The following is a 21,896-nucleotide window of genomic DNA, read 5'->3' as shown; positions in this document are numbered from 1 at the left end:
CTAAAAGTATTAGAGACACAGGATCGGCAGGAGAGTCAGGCAACTGGTATTATTTTTAAAGGAAAAATCCAAATCATTCTCAGTTTAGGTTCCCTTTAAGTAATGTGTAGCTTGACTGGTTCTCACACTGAAGTGCAATGAAAGGCAATATTAACACACACAAAAGAAGCAGGTTATTTCCAAAGCCCAGAGTACTCACTGGCTCAATACATCATGCCATAAATAGATTGAAATGACATTTATGTGAGCTAGCGATAAAGGAGATGTGCTGGGCAATACATTCAGCACAATTGTTTCATGTTACTAAACACAGTATTTTCCCTCAGAGATGTCTGTAGAATAGCACACCAATATTATGTAATATACAACATATAAATCAGTGGAACAATGGATGTTTGTGACATTGTCCATACAACGGACACTGTTTTGCTGCAAACTCGTGGACTATATGACAAATAAGACACATTGGACTACATAGGTAAAGGAGGTTTATTTATAAATATAAAACATTCCTACAGCTCTCTCCATGGGCAACTATAATTCCTGTTTACAGTTTTTATACAGGCAGTTATTAGACTGCAGACAAGAAAGAAATATCATGGTTAGGGAGAATTTAAGATCTCGATTAGGGCCTCGATTGCTTTGGAGGTTTTGGAATCTTTTGGTGGCGTTACAAGACCCTTGAGTCCATTTTTTACTTCAGCTGCAACTTCCTCGTCTGAACTCTGAAGTAGGCTAAAAGGAAGGGGGGGAAAAAAAAAACAACATTAAAGGGAAATTCTAGTTTTATTATAAAATTGCCATACGCACAGATGTAAACATACACATTTCTTTGCGGTTTCATCTTATTTAGAATATTTCTAATTTCAAGCTGCAACTAGCAAAGGTTTTCCAAAACTGACAGTAAGCTCTTCAATGCCACCATGCTTACAGTACTCTGTGCTCTGCAAGTTGTACTGTTGCTAGGAGACAATCCCACCTTGTTGAGTGAGTAATTAGCTGCAAGAGGCTTTTCCACTCAAGTTCAACACCTGGACTAATAACACTAACTGACTTCAAACATTGGCACAGCTATCTGCCAAGTTTTTGTCACAGTGGTCCTCAAGTACAGAACTACCAACAGTGCATGTTTTGTGGAAATTCACCAGAGGTAGTTAAATCAGCTCTTCGGAGACACTAATTACTGTATATAATCGCTTATAGGCCGAATTTTTCAGCACAAAAAATGTGCTGAAAAGACACCCCCTTGGCCTATACACGAGTCACCTGCCTGTGTCTGTGGTGGGGGTGTGCGGACTGATGATTGGGGTCAGCGGTGATGCTGAGCAGGCTTGCAGCACGACATGCCTCCAGCTGATAGGGGCCGAAGGGGAGCACACAGAGGACAGCTGATGATAGGGAACGATTGCGGTTGGATACCCGGGGAGAGCAGATCCGCAGCAGTGATTCTGAGCGGGTCTGCAGCACGACATGCTTCCAGCTGATCGGGGCTGAAGGGGAGCGCACAGACAACAGCTGATGACAGGGAACAATTGCATGTCCGGGGGAGAGCAGATCAGCAGCGGTTGGTTACCCAGGGAGAGCAGAGCAGGAGCGATGATTGGCCACCCAGAATCACAGCAGGAGTGCTCCTCCATGTACATAATCTTGCGCTTCCTGCTGTCTCTGCACCTTGCAAGCCCATTGGCTGGGTAAATAGCGGTTCCCTGCAGCAGTCACTTTCTCCTTCACCGGTCGCCATCCACTGCGCCTGCGCAGCCCTGGCCGCATGCGTCCTCGTCCGCTAGAGATTTTCTCGTACTGCGCATGATGCTCCCGGCAACGCGATCGCAAATGAGGACGCGTGTAGACAAGGCCGCGCAGGCGCAGTGGACATCAACTTGTAAGTCGGGGAAAGAGAAAGAGAGTCTCTGCAGGGGACCGGAGGATCGTTCTAGGATGGCGTGGGCAGAGGCCGGCTGCAGGTCTTCAGGTTCCCTTTAAAGAGAAACTCCGATCAAGAATTGAACTTTATCCCAATCAGTAGCGGATACCCCTTTTACATAAGAAATCTATTTCTTTTCACAAACAGACCATCAGGGCGCTGTATGGATGATATTGTGGTGAAACCCCTCCCACAAAGAAATTCTGAGTACGTACTCTTGGCAGTTTCCGGTCTGTGAACCTTGCTGCATTGTGGGAAATAGCTGTTTACAGCTGTTTCCAACTGCAAAAAAAGCAAGCAGCAGCTACATCACCTGCCAGCAGTAAAAATGGCACCATGTAATAAATGTCAGAATGTAAATCAGCAGCTCCACAGATTGTGAATCGGTTTCATAGTGAAATCGATTTAAAATCTGTTTGCAGAGTAGGCAGCCAATAGATCCCTCTTTAATCAGATTTGATCACAGAGGGATCTATCTGCTGGTCGATCTGGTCGCAATCGACCAGTGTATGGCAACATTTAGGGTAGAAACCCAGTGACCCCGGTGTTTTTCAGCAGCTAGGCACAATTTGTCAGTTAACCAGGTGAGAGTAAAGGCTGCCATACACTGGTCGATTGCCACCAGATCGACCAGCAGATAGATCCCTCTATGATCGAATCTGGTGTATATCAGTGGGAAATCGTGTAAGTGTATGGGCCCCTTAAGTAATAACATAATATAGACCTGCATCATCATTGCAATCAAGTAACGGGCAGAAGACCAGGGCAAATTTCTATTGCCAGATAGCTCAGTACAAATGATAGGCAAACAACATGGGATATATTATGCCATATAAAGGCAAGGCTCCTGATAAAAATATAATTAAAATCAGGTTGATTGGAAGGAGGAAAAAAGAAATCAGGCCACCTTGTTCCATTGCCCTATGGTCCAGCTCTAATGCTCACATGCCAGTCCACTAGCCATCACAACTTGGCCCTTGTCAAACGCACTTAAATCCTTATGCTAGCTTTTTTTTCCCTGCTGCAATCACATTACCTTCACGATCTTAGAGCTAAAACCATGATAAGAAAATATATTAAATAACAGAAATATCTGAAAATATAACAGTATGATGTCACTCATTTCATAGTTATCGTTCCATTACGCATATTTATACTGACACTGACATGTGTCAGTGATGTGTAAGTGGTAAATTATCTCCTTGAGATGCATTCCTGAAATGCTGGATTTATGTTCTGAAGAAAAAAATAAACCATTGATTCCAAGAAAAAAAAAAATGCTGACTACCACTGAGCTGTTTACAGTACAATATGTGAAAATATCCCATCAATAGGTCATGCAGGGATTCGTACTAAGAATACAGCATTCTAACTTTCCTAAAGGAAACTCCCGCTTGTCAGCCACAAGGCATAATCCTTGCCACTTCAGCTGAAGACAATAAAAACACATTGAATAGGTGGGCTGCCACTATCGGATTTTAAGTCTTCATTCACGATTGTTCTGAGAGCTGTCCAGGTCAGTGAAGCAAAAACTGCCCCCTATGTGCGTTTTACAGATATTTTTGAAAACAATCAATGTGAACCTAGATGAAAATGATGTATGCCATGTTCTGCATTACAGTATATCTAAAGTAGAAGAAAATAGCAATTGCATTTTAAAGACAGGGCTCTCCCACGGCAAGCACTGACGCATAAACCATTGGTTTCCCAATTTACAGAGATTTCTGAGGTAGCCATACAGAAAAACTAGCAGCTTTACACAGTTCTTGGGATTTGCTGTAACCAGGAAACAATGAGCTAAAGCCAGTGGGGGAAGAACTAATGACTTGATGGAATAAGAGGGGTAGGTGATTAGACTGAATGAATCACTGAACAATGACCATTGCAGTCCTGCCAGGATATGGTTCATTACAAGTCAAGCTGCTGGGCTTCCTAACTGCAGTAGGAGAGCAAGATAGCTTTCTCCTAAGAGTCATTCACCTTGCAAATCAGCAGCCAGTCATTCTTAATGAGGATTAAAAAAAGTGAAGAGTGCAATCTAAAGAGATGGAATTAGCAGAGCTTGTGTCCATGATCATAACACGAGATGAAAGCAGATGCATGGGTTAAATAACCTCTAGCTGAAAAAGACGGAAGTCGACTACAAATTAACCATTTACCGCCATCCTAACGTATTAAAACGTCATGCTTACCGCTATTAACAGCAACATGACGTTTTAATACGTCGCGCATTCCCGCCGCTGCTACCGCCGTGTGTCCGCCGCTACCGCCGCCATTACCGTCGGGATCCCGTGCTGGGCGATTGGGGAAGAGGACTGAACAGTCCTCTACCCAATCGCAGTGCCTGGAGTGAATGGACGTGACCGCGAACAGCGGCTACGTCCATTCACATAAACAGGAAATGTAACAGTTTAATAAAGTGTGTAAAAAAAAAAAAAAAAAAAAGTGAACACGTCCTATGAGTGTTCACCAGCGCCATCTTGTGGCCAAAAAGTATATTACACTTACAAAATACATAACATTTTCAAGTATATACACATCATTAATAAAATTACACTTCCAACCCTCCCCCCCAAAAAAAAACACTTGTAAAAAAAAAAAATCAGCTTAAAAAAAAAAAAATAAATAGTTGCCTTAGGGACTCAGCTTTTTTTATTCTATATTTTATGGGGGAAAATTAATTTTAATTTATTACATAGGGGCTTGTAATTATGGCCAGAACAAACAGAAAAATAACCACTTATATTTCAAAATAATATACTGTCGCCATACATTGTGGTAGGGACATAATCTAAACGGTTTAATTATCGGGACCACTGGGCAAATAAAACGTGTTTGTTTTATCCACAGGAGAATGTTTAATTTTAAAACTATAAAGGCTGAACACTGAGAAATAATGATTTTTTTTCTTCTTTTTTTCTGTTTTTCTCATTAAAATGCATTTAGAATAAAAAAATTCTTAGCAAAATGTACTATCCACAGAAAGCCTAATTGGTGGCGAAAAAAACGAGGTATAGATCATTTTCTTGTGATAAGTAGTAATAAAGTTATTAGGGAATAAAAGGGAGGAGCGCTGACAACTGAAAATTGCTCTGGTCCGTTAGGATAAAAACCCTTGGGGGTGAACTGGTTAAAGACACTTCATTTTAAAACAATAAAAGAAAACAAATAAGGAGTGTCCAAAGATACACACCTTTATTGCTGTATTTAATTTTAGTTAGTGCAACAGCTAATGACAACAAACTGTAAAATCAGACATTAAGCACATTTTCTTTAAACCTACAGTGATGTGAAAAACTATTTGCCCCCTTCCTGATTTTTTATTCTTTTGCATGTTTGTCACACGTAAATGTTTTTGCTCATCAAAAACTGTTAACTATTAGTCAAAGATAACATAATTGAACACAAAATGCAGTTTTAAATGATGGTTTTTATTATTTAGTGAGAAAAAAAACTCCAAATCTACATGGTTCAATCTCAATGATTGCCAAGACTTTTTGGAAAATACCTTGTGGACCGACGAGACAAAAGTTGAACTTTTTGGAAGGTGCGTGTCCCATTACATCTGGCGTAGAGGTAACACAGCATTTCAGCAAAAGAACATCATACCAACAGTAAAATATGGTGGTGGTAGTGTGATGGTCTGGGGTTGTTTTGCTGCTTCAGGACCTGGAAGGCTTGCTGTGATAGATGGAAACATGAATTCTACTGTCTACCAAAAAATCCTGAAGGAGAATGTCCGGCCATCTGTTCGTCAACTCAAACTGAAGCGATCTTGGGTGCTGCAGGACAATGACCCAAAAAACACCAGCAAATCCATCTCTGAATTGCTGAAGAAAAACAAAATGGAGACTTTGGAGTGGCCTAGTCAAAGTCCTGACCTGAATCCTATTGAGATGTTGTGGCATGACCTTAAAAAGGCGGTTCATGCTAGAAAACCCTCAAATAAAGCTGAATTACAACAATTCTGCAAAGATGAGTGGGCCAAAATTCCTCCAGAGCGCTGTAAAAGACTCGTTGCAAGTTATTGCAAACGCTTGATTGCAGTTATTGCTGCTAAGGGTGGCCCAACCAGTTATTAGGTTCAGGGGGCAATTTCTTTTTCACACAGGGCCATGTAGGTTTTGAGTTTTTTTTCTCACTAAATAATAAAAACCATCATTTAAAACTTCATTTTGTGTTCAATTATGTTATCTTTGACTAATAGTTAATGGTTTTTGATGAGCAGAAACATTTCAGTGTGACAAACATGCAAAAGAATAAGAAATCAGGAAGGGGGCAAATAGTTTTTCACATCACTGTATGTATAATTTCTAATAACAAAAATACTTGCAACAAAGAAATGTTAATAATGTAGGATTACTACACACAATAAGTCAAGTTTTCCTTACCAGCAAAGGACTATGGCCCCTCTGTTAACTTGTGCCCAACTACTGAGGTTTTTGATGGTCACATGATCTACTAATGTTCTAGCAAAGCACGCTGTGGGGAAGAAAGAAAACGTAGATCAGCAGTGGCAAATTACTTCATTTAGTAATAGCACAGTGTTCTCCACAGAATTTTTTTTCCAGCCAGGTGGCATGAAAAAATAGCCAGGTGGGGCAAGATGAGAGAATGCAGGGCTGGCGCTTCTCTGCTTACAGCAGATTAGAAGGTGAGCAGATAACAGCCAGGTGCTCACCAAAAGTAGCCGGGTGGAGCACACAGCTAAAAGAACCTGGGGGAGAACACTGTAGCACCTAGAATCATCTGATAAGAGAGGTTCGTAAATATAATGTATGTATTTACTGGCTGCAAAATAAACAATCCTAAAATCCAACTTTTATTGCAGTCTGGGATTCAATTTGGCAGAATTTCCCTTCATGTCCTGAAAACTGGGACAGAGATATCGTATACACCCTTTTTTGTAGAAGACGTAGAACCTCTCTCTAGCTTATACTGTTTCCCCTCATTTCCTGTCCTTGGGACCTCTAGGCTTCACACTAAAACTGCTGAAATCCATGAAGTTTAGAAAAGGTATATGTGAGGGAAAATCTTCCCAACAAGGATGCAGACTGCATTGACCACCCAACAGAATCTGTAATTGTTACATTCGCTCTCCAAAACCAGCAACAATGTGTGGGCTGAGATGGAAAATATAAGGAAAGTGTGCCTTTAAGAAGAGATGCCATGTACAGTCAGTTACAAATACAAAAGTGGATGGAATATGTTCTTGTACCTTCCCTCCTTGATGCCAAGGTTGTTTTGAAGAAACAAAAGATAATCAGATTGTTATGGAACACATCAAGGGTATTATTAATTAAAAGAAACTTTGTTAAATTGCCTTCAATATGCTAAATAAATCAAGGACAATGTTAACGGTTTATAATCTTAAAGCGGAAATTGCAGTGCAATTTAAAGTTAGCTTCAGGGACGCTAGTTCTCTATGTTTTAATGAATTACTATAGAAGCAATTCTATTTCCTCACCCACTCTGCCCACACTACGCTATATACAAAGAAGGCCACACACCCATTAAGGAATAATGGCTGGATGGTTTTTTCTGTAGGCTGGATTACCTCCTCCATAGCCCCGCCTCCAGCTCTGTGGCTGTAGAGTAATCACACAAAATTCCCTCTCTCCTCAAAGAGGAGTGTCGTGCAATGTCATACATCTAGTACCTTATTTGAACCCCATTTTGAAGGGCATTATACCCTTGTCCAAGGAGTTCAAAAACTCTTCTTTTAACCTCTGTTGCACAGGTCAAATGACCGCTATTGTGACGTTAAACAATCAGTGCTGTATTATTCTACTCAACGTTGCTCTATCTTCACAAAGAAAATTCCACATCTTGTTGGAAGCACATATTCAGCAGGTGACATTTTTCAAAAGAAGCTGAACAGCATAAAAGGCACACACTTGATATGGTAACACAGGAGAAAGCCATCCTCAAAGCAGACAAATACAATTTCATTGAGAACTCAAACAGTAGATCAGAGAATGGAGAGCAATGTTTCCAATGTGCCCCTGGAAGTCTAATGCAGTCTCTTTATAATCTGTGTAGCAAAAGGCAGTGTTCTACATACATCCGCTTACCTTCTTTGCCACATTCTTTTAAGTCTTTGTCTTGCTTCAACAGCCATTTCAGCACGAGGTGGCCAGCAGGGTGCTCTACTATGTGAAGCTTCAAAGAATCGCAATGAAAAACATTACACTCAGTTTCAAGTGGAATAACTAGTCCACATCAAACACCAATTTATTGTCAGGAATACCAAACTGTGCATTACGGAGACTGCAGCATTTCTTTCAATATTAATATCCATCATCAATGTATACCTAATCATATAAAAAAAAATACTCAAGGGGATCATGGAACATAAAAACTACAGTTGCCTGTAATGCTAAAATTACTGGAAACATTACTGTGTAGTCCCAGATTATAGGCTGTGAGCCATTAAATAAGTATTAATCTTGTATTACATCCATTTCTATACAAAGAAAGGAGAATAGCATTCTTGTATTTTTATTACTTATTCTGTACGGTATTCTGCTACAGCTAGAGGCTTGTACAAGTATACTAGAAATTGTAACACGGGGGAATAGGTAGCGGGTTCTTTTTACCTTATGAGACAGGCACAGCACAAAGCAAGTCTGGAATTAGCCTTTGTGATTCACCAACACCAGAGTGTATTTGTGCTCTACATACTACAGTGGTTTGCAAAAGTATTCGGCCCCCTTGAAGTTTTCCACATTTTCTCATATTACTGCCACAAACATGAATTAATTTTATTGGAATTCCACGTGAAAGACCAATACAAAGTGGTGTACACATGAGAAGTGGAACGAAAATCATACACGATTCCAAACATTTAAAAAAAATAAATAACTATAAATATTGGGAAGGTGTTACTTTAGGAAAGAGCCTTGCCTTTCATGCTTTCTTCTTAGATGACAAACACAAATGAAAGCACATACCTCTCCATCTTGGCCTCCAGGTACAAAGTCCTCTGCTGCAATGGAGGCAATAGTAGACATGGCGGGCTGTGGGTCTCCCAGTGCACACAGTAAAATGTTAGTAATGAGAGGACACATGGCGTTCTGGAAAACCAAGTCTTTAATGTTTTCTTCTAGGTACTTTAGCAGGGGTCCAGAAACCGCTTCGAGCAGCTCACGCTGACGCACCGACGAGTCCTTTTTGCTGCATGAGACAAATACAGGATTAATCTGATCTGGCTGTTCACATGCCAAAATAGTAGACAATTCAGAATAATTTATGAAAAAGAAACACAGCCGGTGTGCAATGCTAGAAGCTCTGCACATTTTGGTGTCTAGTCATGAAATTCAGTGCTTATCCACATATCACTGACATCATATTATGAAGCTCATGTAATAGTAAGTAAAAAAGAAGGGCCAACACAGTGAGTATGACGTCAAGCTCACTGTGTTCTTAATACAGATACTCCTAAAAATGTTTGTCTGAGGAAGCAGGTGTGTCCTGCAAAATGCGCTGCAAGTGGAGTTTTTCGTTGAAATTAAGCTTTTTGGTTTTTAAATAGACCACTTTTTCTTTTGTAAGGTAAAGTAAACCACTACCTCCAGTTCAAACAGTTTTTATTGTCTTTTAATCTGGTTGGCGCCTCTGTTTTAAGGTGCGTACACACGCACTACAGAAGCCCATGACGGGTCCGTCAGCCCCTCCCGCTGGGCGGACTTTCAGCAGACAGTAGTGCGTATGTACGCACTGTCGGCGGACTGATAAGGCTGTTCCTGAACGATCCGCTGGGCGGAAGGGTCTGACAGACCTGCCGTTTGCTTCTGTAGTGCGTGTGTATGCACCTTTACGTACCATTACACTACCTATTGTCCATCCTTAGTGGAAGGGAGTCACCCCTTGTTTTCAAACACTACAGAGAGCAACATCTTAACCCGAGTGGGGTTGGGTTTGTTCTCCCCACACCCTTTACAATGATTGCCTTTGGAGCAATCCATGTTTGTGAGAATGACTGTATTTAAATTGAAATAATAAATTATGAGTACATACTACACCATAGCCGGATCTTGGTTTCCTCACACATGGATATCATGGCCCATGTGAATGAATATTATTATTTAGTATTTATATAGCGCCAACATATTACGCAGCGCTGTACAGTGTATATATATCTTGTCACTAACTGTCCCTCAAAGGAGCTCACAATCTAATCCCTACCATTGCCATTTGTCTATATTATGTAGTGTAAGTACTGTAGTCTAGGGCCAATTTTTTTAGGGGGAGCCAATTAACTTATCCGTATGGTTTTTTTTGGAATGTGGGAGGAAACCGGAGTGCCCGGAGGAAACCCACGCAGACACAGAGAGAACATACAAACTCTTTGCAGATAGTGCCCTGGCTGGGATTCGAACCAGGGACTCAGCGCTGCAAGGCGAGAGAGCTAACCACTACGCCACCGTGCTGCCCACTATGCCACCAGAACCAATTTGACAGTTCAGGCTTACAGACCTAGCAACTGTATATAGATCAGCTATCTTTACATTTTGTAAACAGCAGGCACCAGGCATCTGCAATGATTTGTGGAAAACAAGAAACTATCAAGTCCTCTTTACTAGACTATGACCACAACAAAACCATATAATTTATTCTGTACAGACATAAATGATCACCCTCTGAGTCAATTATGTATGATCAGGTGAAGCAACAACTTTATTTCTGTACAGCTGTCACCATTCAATTTTTATAAAAACTGATCATAAAAATCTGCCACTCCTGATTGACTTACTGGTATATGTTGATACAGTTACATACTGCTACAGTTACAGATTGGAAATTCAATCAGATTTCTTGCTCAAAAGAAAACTTACGCTTTTTCTGTACAACTGTAAGCATCACTTATAAAGTGGTGTGATTTAATTATGCGCAAGTACATTAAAATTAAATATTCATAATAGTTTAGAATTAATTTGCCCAATTTAGCTCAGTAAGAAATAATACAGTAAGTGAGATTAAGCAGGCCAGCACAAGGGAAGCAGCAGGTGCTCAAAACAGATGCACCTCTTTTACATGTTCTTCACAGAGCACTATTCATGCCCATACATCAACACATGTACAACGGGGGTTAAACTTATGTCATGTTCAGTTGCCAAGCAATAGGATCAGTTATTCAATGTCTGCATTCGCACATGGCAGAGAGTCACATAAAAGAAAACCAGGTAATGATATCTGTGAAAGGTGTATAGCTGCTGTCTCCTGTATGAAAGATCATTAATCTTCCTGCTTTGATATCTGAAACGTGTGGTAAGATGAAACAGATCAAGTATAGGGTTAGTTGGGGAAATAAAACATTTAAAGTTTGGACAGAACTTATGAAACGCTTGGCACAGTTTAAATGGTGCAGGGGTGGGAGGTGGGGCATCAGGGGGCCTCACACATAAGAGGAAGTGTGAGGGATAAAGTGGACCTGAACGACAAAAAAAATGCACCCTGTATGTACTTAGAGAGTTTAGCCTGTCTAATTCCCCCTCATCTGTGACGAAGCACAAGTTATAAAATGATCTCTCAGAGTCAGAGTCAAGTTTAATGGCCAAGTACAGGGGTTTGTACATGGAATTGTTTTTAGCACAGACAAGCTCAAAGTAGTACACAAGATAAGATATACAGTAATGTAGACTAACATACATGCAATAGTAGTACAAGAAGACAATAGAGTACTTAGTAGATCAAGACCACCTAAGGATATGTGCCGTCGGCGGGAGTCTACCCAGGTGTGAACGCTGGAGCAAGGGAGTGTGATTGGGAGGGAAGGTTGAGGAGATCAATAGCTTGGGGGAAGAAGGTGTTTCTGTGTCTAGTGAAACGCTTGGCACAGTTTAAATGGTGCAGGGGTGGAAGGTGGGGCATCAGGGGGCCTCACATATAAGAGGAAGCTGTGTCAGCTGACTGCTATGGCAGAGAGGTAATCAGTAAACACAGGATGGTGACAATTTGTCATGAAATCAGGAAGTAGACACACTGCAGATTTAACACTACTGCACCTTTTGAGCTGGGACACCTTGGCCAGCACTGCCAGATGTCAGCAATCGGGATCCTCAGCAGCGTCAGCCATCACCGCAGGTTTCTATGGAGAATTGGGCCATCACTGCTGAACCTTCACCTCCCTCTGCCCTCCCCCCCCCCCATGTCTCCTTAGGGATGACAGATATTTGGCAAGTGTGACTGGTGGCGCCGTAGTATAGTAGCCGCGGCTGTTGACTTTAAGACATTATTCCCCCATCCTTCCAGAACCTGTATGAGCCAAAACCAATCCCGGGTACAAACCCCCATTTCTACTTGGCAAAATAAATTATTCTGATTCTGTTTTGTTCAAATAAACTGGAAAATAGACAGTTTTAATTGTACAGTGCATGGGCACCATTAGCCTCACTGTCACAAGCACTTACGGTAATCCACATGCCCACTGCCAGACATGTAAAAAACACATCCACTAAACTGTTCTTCAGCCCCAAGGTGGAACCCATCCTTCCATTAAAATACACCTATACGCCCACTAACTTTACATACAAAATCTTACAGCCACTCCCACTGGAACGCCATTATACTGCTGGGCGGTGCCCACATCACCGCCTTCACATGCATAACTTTCTGTGCATGCCTCATGAAAGCACCAAGTAAATTCATCTTAGGTGCCATGTTAGGAAATATTCTACCTCTGTTGTACCTGTCACATTTCACTGTAATGTTTCCTTTCCTGGAAATGAATATGCCCGAGTCCTACACAAGCAGCTCCTGCATATTACCCTACAATGTGCAGACATGAGTAATATGTTCTCCACATCTCACCAATGCATTGTGCTTCCTGGTGCTGCTGCTCAGCTCTGATACACATATGCACAGTGTACGCACTAACCGCTATTCTTGCTACTCAACATGCTCTCCCTTACATGCTTTGTCATTTTCTGCTGCCCGTTATGAAAAGCAAGAGCAGTGCTCTTACACAGGACAAAGCAGACAGCTTTCATATATTTTCATGCCTCACAACTGTTTATTAATTGTTTAAAAACAACTTCTACAAGATTACTTTCAGAACATTCAACAAAAAATGCCTTCCTGAAGTGTACTTTACAACAACATGCAGCAGGAAAACACATGTCACAGCTCCACCCTCTGGTGTAGAACAGCACAACACTTACTCAGGCTGCACACACTGACAAAAGCTGAAGCTTCTACCATACAGCATCTAAGATGTAAACAGCATGCATCCACCATGCCCAAGGGGCACCAATCTGCTAGTAATGCTACAGGCAACAGGGGGTATACATGAAAAGACTGACAAGAACTGTAGTCTAGTCTGTTATAATCATCTCATTATATTAGTCTATGCATTTAGATTAAAAAGCGATTCAGGTTAATGTACAGTTTGTTCAATACACCATGTTATTAATTCATAGTTTAGACACAAATCTAAAATTTTAACTACAGTCTAAGAAAAAAAAATTCATAATTATGTTACCAGTCAGTCTGGCGGTCAGTCAAAGATTGCCTTTATGGTCTGTTTAAAACATGCCTTATTGTAACATGGCAGCAAACCAGGGCACAAATAAACAGTCCACATAATGTTCTTTATACCAATGATGCAGAAGGCAGGGCACTCTGGGAATGTGGGGACTCTTACACCCTTAACACTTGCAAGTTAAAATGTTATTTTATGCTGTCACTTCTTAAAGGAGTTATGGTACATTTGCATATATTACATTATTTACATTTATACATTTACAGTAGTAGCCTGGCCACCACCCCTCAGATAAATAGCAATTTTAAACAAACAGGATACAAATGATTAAGGGTTTGAGGTCCCGTGGGTATTAATACAGTGGTTATAAAGCATAACTTTTAATTATAATATTTAGCATTAAGAGTAGGTATGCGACTCTTCCAACACCAATCCACTCTAGTTACACATATATAATCAATTAAATTTAGATATTACCCTGACTTGAAAGTAATCAGCACAGAACTGTAAATGAACAATTCTCACATTGCTTATATTATACTATGCCGGACGTATGTACGCATAAGACAAGCGCTCAAAAAATGATGCATGAACGCATCAAAAAATAGGCTATTTTTTGATGCGTTCATGCATCATTTTTCGAGCGCTTGTCTTATGCGTACATACGTCCGGCATAGATGCGTATTTTTGGTCATTAGTAGTTTAGATAGAGGATGTGCATTATTACGTCATCTGTACGCGTATGCGGATATGGCGTCGCGCCTTATTGACGCGTCATTTCCATGTGATATTTGATGTTTTGTTTTCTTTAACAAAATGTTATTTTTTGGATGTTTTTCTTTTAATCAGCACATTCCACCATGGTGTTCTGGTTGATATACTATCAATACATCTTAGAGGCATGCCTGATCTTTTATTCAGCCATTATTTATTGTCATTTTTTGAATTTTTGAATGTTTGGATCTTGCTTGGATCCACCAATGGGGGAGTTGGAGGCGTGACTAGATATTTAAATAGGCTCTTTCCAAACAGGTCCTCTAATTAGTATATACTCAGTGATTGGTTGTTTCTCTGTATATATGTTGGTGTTTTTGTATGTTACTTCAGAACTAGGCAGCATGAAGATGGGCAGGAGCCCGAAACAGTGGACTGTCCTGCCTTAAAGTTCTTTTTAAACTTGTGTATGTCTTTTTCCAATAAAATAGATTAAGTTTTTCTGAAGGTGGTGCGGATCTTTCTCTTCATTTGCTACAGTTTGAGTCCCATGGTGTCCGGGACTATTGAATCTGCACACCTGACCATCTGAGATTGATGGAAGCCAAGTAAGTGCGACTCCACACTCAAAATTACAGTCCCAATGTGAGGCAACCTTGTAGGCCCCAACAACATGATGGATAAAGGCAGGCTTACATGTCCTTATAAGAGTAGGCTCCGGCCTCCATGTGCTTGTGTGCGGAGAGTCCCTTCGTATGCGATGGACGTTAGAAGTGCCAAGGTGGTGATAATAGATCTCCCATAAAGAATAGGGATTCCAACAGCTGCCCGGACCTTGTCTACTGGTTTCACCAAATGATTCGGCTCATCAGGACAAAGACCTCCAGGTAATATTTTTATTTAAGCTGTGGTCATGACTCATTATGACATATTTGGGTGCAGATGGGTTCTACTTTACTTCTTTGCTAATATTTAGCATTAAACAACCAGTATGTCCACTGAGATGTTAGGTTCAGGCTAAATAGCCTGCAGGGTATACATGCAGGGTATGGCATCCGTCAGTACTGTGCAGATGAGAAAGGGCCTTGTTTTCGCGATGGCGTGACTAGAAAGAGATGGTGCAGGTTGTTTTGGTCGATCAGATGAAACAGATGTTTAGAGCATTTGAAATTATATGATGTGCTATACTATGTTACAGTGTTCCCCCCAGGATTTTTTTTCCAGCCGGGTGGCATGAAAAAGTAGCCGAGTGGCATGAAAAAGTAGCCGGGTGGCATGCGACGGGGAAGTGCAGGACAAGTGCAACTCTGCTTACAGCATAGGGGGAGGATGAGGAGACGAGCCGATGTACCTGCTAGGTACACACGATGCAATTTTCTGACAGATTTACTGTCGGATGGACTATTTCCAACATGTTTAATCTGATTTTCAATCGATTTTCTGTTTACTTCTATGGGAAATCGAGCTGAAATTTGATCAGAAATCAGATTGGACATGTTGGAAATAGTCCATCTGACAGTAAATCTGTCAGAAAATTGCATCGTGTGTACCTAGTATTAGGGAGAAAGTATTTCAGATTATGGTGCTCAGGTTCCTTTAAAGCAGACCAGCACTCAGAACTTCCTCTCTTCTCTAAAAGATAAGCAACAACATAATACATTTTAATGGAAGACATTTCATTGTTACAGCTGATACAAATTCTACAATAAATCTGCACTGTTTCTCCTTCCTGCTTTCAAGGAAGCAGACATATTGTTAACCTCCTGTGCTTTCAAATTAGTTTATCTGCCATAGCAGTCAGGTGACACACGGGAGAAAAAAAACTACGAATTGTGATTAGACAAGAGGGGTAATTAGACAGGCCAGACTCTATAAATATATGCAGGGTACATTTCACTGTTTTCCTTCTATGCAAGAGTTCAGGTAAACTTTGTTGCTGCAGAGTGATTGTTGAAGGGGGAGGGACATCATTACTGACAGGATGCAAGCTGGTGAGCTGGGGGGTAGATACAGACACAGCAGGAGAGAAGATTGCTTTTTTTTTACACTTTACGTTTGGGACTCCGGAGTAGAAAAGAGCATAGTGCAGAGGAGGCTGCCTCGGAAACACCGTCACTCTACATGCCCTGTAATTCTATTCTCCCCCGAAGTGAATGCAAACAAAAGAGAGCAAACGTAGCAAACCTCTAAGCTCTGAAGTTATATCACCTCTCCTAGCTGGATTAGACCAGCAGCTCCTTATCTAAATGGTTGTTATCTGCTGTCTGCGGGGATGGTGAATGAAGGAGTCGCCTGACTGTCCCTGATTGTGGAACAAAGGGCCCTTTTCCACCAGCGCGTTTGCGCTGGCTGAATCGCAAAGACGCAAACCGCTAGCGATTTTACAATCGCTACGGTTTGGTTTTTAACATAGGAATCGCGGTAGGTCATTTCCACTACCGCGATTCGTTTTTGACGGGCACGCGAACGCGCGGCGGAGCGATATTTGCCGCGATTTTGCTATGCAGTGCATAGCATAGCAAAATCGCGGCCGCGAACGTCGGGAAATCGCCGGTAATTGCGATTCAGCAATCGCTAGCGTTCAGCGTGAACGCTAGCGACTGCTAGTGGAAAAGGGCCCAAACGCACATGGTCTCTCTCCTCTCATAACTTCTGCAGGCTGCTGAGAAAGATGTGTGGGCGTGCTTGCTTGGCTGCCTCTCTTTCCATTGGCCAGAGAGCTGCCAGCATAAAATAAAGCCTGTTTCATTGGAGGGCAGAGACGGAGCAGAAGATTCCAGCTAGAGGACATGCATGGTGCCGCCCCTTACAATCCGTCCAGCCAATCCCTGCTCCACCAGAAAGCGTGAGGTGACAGGCAGAAGAGCGCTCCTTAGCTCCTGCAGTGTACACAGCATCAGCTCTCCCTATTGTGTGAGAGCTGGACGCTGATTGCTAGCAGGCAATGGAGCGCTCCTGCATGGGGTTTTTTTGCAGCTGGGTGGGTGATTGACAGCTGGGCAGGGTCTGAAAACAGCCGGGCGGCCCGCCCACTTAATTGGCGCTGGGGAGAACACTGATGTTATGATGTTTTTAACTGCCTTTTGTCACAACCTATGAACTACAACTGCTTGCATCTGAAGAATCAACTATTTTTTAAAGAACAAGCAACACCCATGCTAACCTAGAAATAAAAAACACATATATAAAGTAGATAAATACTACTTCTACTTACATAACAGATGTATTGTGCTATCCACGTGATTCCTGTGAATTTTATAAAGGAAAAGCAGAAAATCCTACTCTAGGCAGTGGCCATCTTGCCAAGCTAATGCTGACATCATATCCTCCCTGACTCTTGTTTTCCCCCCTCCCTTCTCTTGCTCATTGTGTATTCATTAGCTGCCCTCCTCCCAGAGTCTTCAGACACTCCCACTGAGGTGTATACTAACAACTGCACTGTCTTTTTATTTACACCTCCAATCACTGAGTCACCTCAGCCTTGCTTGTAAACACAAGTAATCAGCTAGGCAGGGAAATAAATGGAAGAGGAGGAATATATTATAGATAAAAAGAACTCCCAGCATTCAACTCTTTGGCACTGTTTGGCACTAGGGCCAGTGCTCCTAAAGTATGTGATAACTACAAACCATAACAGCAGAAAAAGTTTTGCAAGTTTTGAATGCAGGATTAGCATCTTTATCACTTAATACACTCAGACCAGTTACTGTTGAAATTTGATTTTTATGGTGACAATACCGCTTTAAGCAGCAAAACGACCTATGAGTTCCCATTGATGTGACTTATGGACTTGTATATTGTTTGTCATATCTATCTAATGCTAAATATCGTTATTAAACATTACCTTTTATAATTGTTTTACTGATACCAATGGGCCCTCTCACCCTCACTCGTTTTGTTTAACATTTCTTAAAGGAGCTAACACAGAAGAAACAGTTCTGCCTCATAACCAAATAAAAATATATTTCTGGACCTCTCCAATGGTCTTAAATACCTCTTAGCTTAGAAAATAAACTAATAGCCTTTTACCAGTAACGGTGTCATGGTACAGCACAGGATGAAATTACATTTAAAGCAGCAGGGACAGCCATATATATATAAGTAGATAAATACTTGTTCACTTACACATGTATTAAACTGGCCACGTTTTGATTTCAGTGAATTTTATATAGTAAATAAAGAGAAAACTGTTCCAGGCATTTTCCACCTTTAAGCTGGCCATACACTGGCCCGATTTGCCACCGTTTCGACAGCAGATTCGATCACTGGGATCGAATCTGCTGCCAATCGTTCGCGCTACACGCCGAATTTCGATCCATTTCGTCCGATCCCGTCGATCGCTCTGTGCGGAAAATTACCGCCGATCGCCCGCGGGTAGGGAGCGCGTCGCTAGCGGCGTTCGAGTGCCCGACGACCGACGCAATAGAGAGGCAATACATTACCTGCTCCGCCGGCGCGACTGCCCCCGCTGTCACCGCTGCTTCTTCTTCGTCTCCGGCATGCTTCAGTTCCTCCTGCCCGGCAGGAAGTTTAAACAGTAGAGGGCGCTCTACTGTTTAAACTTCCTGCCGGGCAGGAAGAAGTAAAGCATGCCGGACCTGGAGACCAGAGCGGAGAAGACAGCGGAGACCTGGGGACTGGAGTCGCGCCGGCGGAGCAGGTAATGTATGCGTGTATGCGGGCGGGGGGAGCGGCGGCAGCACCACCACAACAGATTGTGAACGGTTTCAGGCTGAAATCGGTTCACAATCTGTTTGCAGTAAAGGTAGCCATACGATCCCTCTCTGATCAGATTCGATCAGAGAGGGATCTATCTGTTGGTCGAATCTGATGGCAAATCGACCAGTGTATGGCTACCTTTACTGTCTCTGACTGAAGCCAATCCTAATGTCATTTCCTCCCTTATGCTTCATACACACTTGAGATAAAAGTCTTTGGAAAAGGCTAGATCACAGACCAATTTTACCCCATTCCATGTAGTATGAGAGCCATACTCTACACAGTCTATTCTATGGAGCTGCACTCCCCATCAGATAAAATCTTTGCAAGATGCTGCACACAAAGATGCTGTACACACTCAAAAGATCATTATCTGCAAAAGATCTGTTCCTGCAAAAGATCCATTCGTGCAAAATGCATTCATAGTCTATGAGATCTGCAGATCATCATACACACTTTGTTTAACCGACTTCATCTGCATATCTGGCAATCATCTGCAGATCTGAAAATCCATCCTGGTGGATCTGATCTGCAGATGATTGTCTGTTAAACAAGGTGTGTATGATGATCTGCAGATCTCATAGACTATGAATACATTTTGCAGGAACGGATCTTTTGCGGGAACAGATCTTTTGCAGATAATGATCTTATGAGTGTGTACGGGCATCTTTGTGTGCAGCATCTTGCAAAGATTTTATCTGATGGGGAGTGCAGCTCCATAGAATAGACTGTGTAGAGTATGGCTCTCATACTACATGGAAGGGGGTAAAATTGGTCTGTGATCTTGCCTTTTCCAAAGACTTTTATCTCAAGTGTGTATGAACCATTACTCTTCTTTTTTTTCCCTAGAACCTGCACTGACATATCTAGCTTGCTTTGTAAACACTTGTGAACACAGCATAGATTGTATTTCAGCAGCTTCTGCAGAGGGGTGAGGTGCATTTCCCTTCACAGCCTCATGTCACACTGAACTGCTGTCAGCTAATCAGTGAGCAGGAATGTGGGGGAAGGGGAGATAAACTTCCTTCTCCCTTGCATTGTGCCAGAAAGGAGCCAGGCTGACTGAGAGAAGATTCACTACAGCAGAAACATTTATGATTATATTGGAATGCTTGCAATGCAGACTACATGTAGACTACATAAAAAACACAGAGCAGTGGGTAAATGGAATTTGATTTTAAGGCTGACAATCCCTCTTTAACCATCTCAGCCGCCCAGACGTGATCCTCATGTCCAGGCGGCTGCTCTGCTGCGGTGCCGTGCGCGATCGCGGGCGCGCCCCCGTGCTGTCCCCCGGTAGCCCTAGGATCAGTGAACGGGAACATGGTTCCCGATCACCGATCCGTGTCCCCAGCAGAAAAACCGAAGCGCTCTTACTAGAGGCTTCAGTCTTTCTGCAAATAAAATTTTCTGCGTCGTCCTTGTGCTTCCGGTGATCGAGAAGCCCAAGGAGAAAAAAATAAACTCAAGGTGGCCATCTTGTGGTCAAATAGTTAAAAAACTACATCAACATATTTTTACATTACAATTTACACATATAATAACATTAAAAATTAACTGTTTATCTCCCACACCAAAATATTACCCAAATAAAATTAATGGAAAAAAAAATTACAATAAAAAAAACAAAAAACACATAAATAGTTACCTAAGGGTCTGAACTTTTTAAATATGCATTTGAAGGGGGTATACTATGAACATTTTTTAAATTATAAGCTTGTAAATAGTGATGGACGCAAAACGGGAAAAAGGCACCTTTATTTCCAAATAAAATATTGGTGCCATACATTGTGATAGGGACAAAAGTTAAATGGTGTCATAACCGAGTCAAACGGGCAAATAAAATACTTAGGTTTTAATTATGGTAGTGTGTATTATTTTAAAGCTATAATGGACAAAAACTGAAAAATGATTTTTTTCCATTTTTTTCTTATTAATCCTGTTAAAATGCATTTCTAAAAAAATAATTCTAAGCAAAATGTACCACCCAAAGAAAGCCTAATTAGTGGCGGTAAAAAACAAGATATAGATCAATAAATTGTGTTAAGAAGTGATAAAGTTATTAGCAAATGAATGGGAGATGAAAATTGCTCTGATGCATAAGGTGAAAAAACCCAGCGGGCTGAAATGGTTAAAGAGACACTGAAGCGAAAAGAAAATTATGATATAATGATTGGTAGATGTGGTACAGCTAAGAAATAAAACATTAGGAGCAGAGACATAAGTCTAATGTTTCCAGTACAGGAAGAGTTAAGAAACTCCAGTTATCTATGCAAAACAGCCATTGAGCTCAACGACTTTCAAAGAGAGCTCTGTCTTCTGAAGCTTGTTATCTCAACTGTCCGTCATTGTACTTTCTTTTCCTCTGCAGAGAAGGGTTCAACAGTTCACTGGGCTGCTCTGTAAAATCATTTAGAATGCCGAGTAGTGTGTAAACTCAAAAAATTAGAGAATGATGCAATGTTATAAAAAACACTATATAACAGAAAATAAAAATATGAGAATATTTTCTTTGCTACTAATGTTCTAGTAATTATCCGTACTACACAACCAATTCATTATATTCTAAAAAAAAAATTTCGCTTCAGTGTTTCTTTAAATAGGAATGTTGCAAATAATTGTAGTGCCGTGGAAAGCAACCAAGAAGCATACTTCCTTCTAAATAATGAAAATAATCTAAAATACAATAATGTGGATCTCTAGGCAAAAACAGAAGAAGTGCTAATCATATTACATATTCACTCAAAACTCATTACATTTATATCTGGGTATTGCTGGAATATTTACATTTACATTTACATGCATTCTTGATTGAAGCTTCATTTAGGATCTTTTAACCATACATTGGTATACCAACACTTTAGGTATGGTCTGGGAAACATGTGTAAACAATACATGCAGACTTCTAACCAGATGCAAAGCATGATAAATGTACCTGTGAGCATTGTCATCGCCTTGCTTGAGCACCTCAATAATCTCCGGCAGAAAATGTGCTGAATTCCGTCCACTCAGCAAGTAGAGAAGTACCTTTCTGCCATACTTGTCACTGATGATGTT

The 21,896-nt window shown here is 41.2% G+C and overlaps 1 protein-coding gene across 1 annotated transcript in view; it reads right to left on the bottom strand.

Annotated features, from left to right (window-relative positions):
* Positions 1–471: 471 nt before the first annotated feature.
* The window catches only part of PUM3 (pumilio RNA binding family member 3), a 124,384-nt gene continuing 102,959 nt past the window's right edge, over positions 472–21,896 (bottom strand). The window contains exons 14-18 of the mRNA XM_068235746.1: positions 21,775–21,896; positions 8,878–9,100; positions 7,999–8,086; positions 6,316–6,406; positions 472–735 (exon numbers count right to left, since the gene is read on the bottom strand). The exon at positions 21,775–21,896 is cut by the window's right edge and continues 1 nt beyond it. Coding sequence (XP_068091847.1) covers positions 603–735; positions 6,316–6,406; positions 7,999–8,086; positions 8,878–9,100; positions 21,775–21,896 — 657 coding nt within the window. The 3' untranslated portion in view covers positions 472–602. The remainder of the gene's footprint in view (positions 736–6,315; positions 6,407–7,998; positions 8,087–8,877; positions 9,101–21,774) is intronic.

This window comes from Hyperolius riggenbachi, chromosome 1 (assembly GCF_040937935.1).
Source record: "Hyperolius riggenbachi isolate aHypRig1 chromosome 1, aHypRig1.pri, whole genome shotgun sequence".
NCBI classification, from domain to species: domain Eukaryota; kingdom Metazoa; phylum Chordata; class Amphibia; order Anura; family Hyperoliidae; genus Hyperolius; species Hyperolius riggenbachi.
The sequence above is the reverse complement of the archived record's forward strand: the minus strand, read 5'-3'. Positions and strand labels throughout refer to the sequence as shown.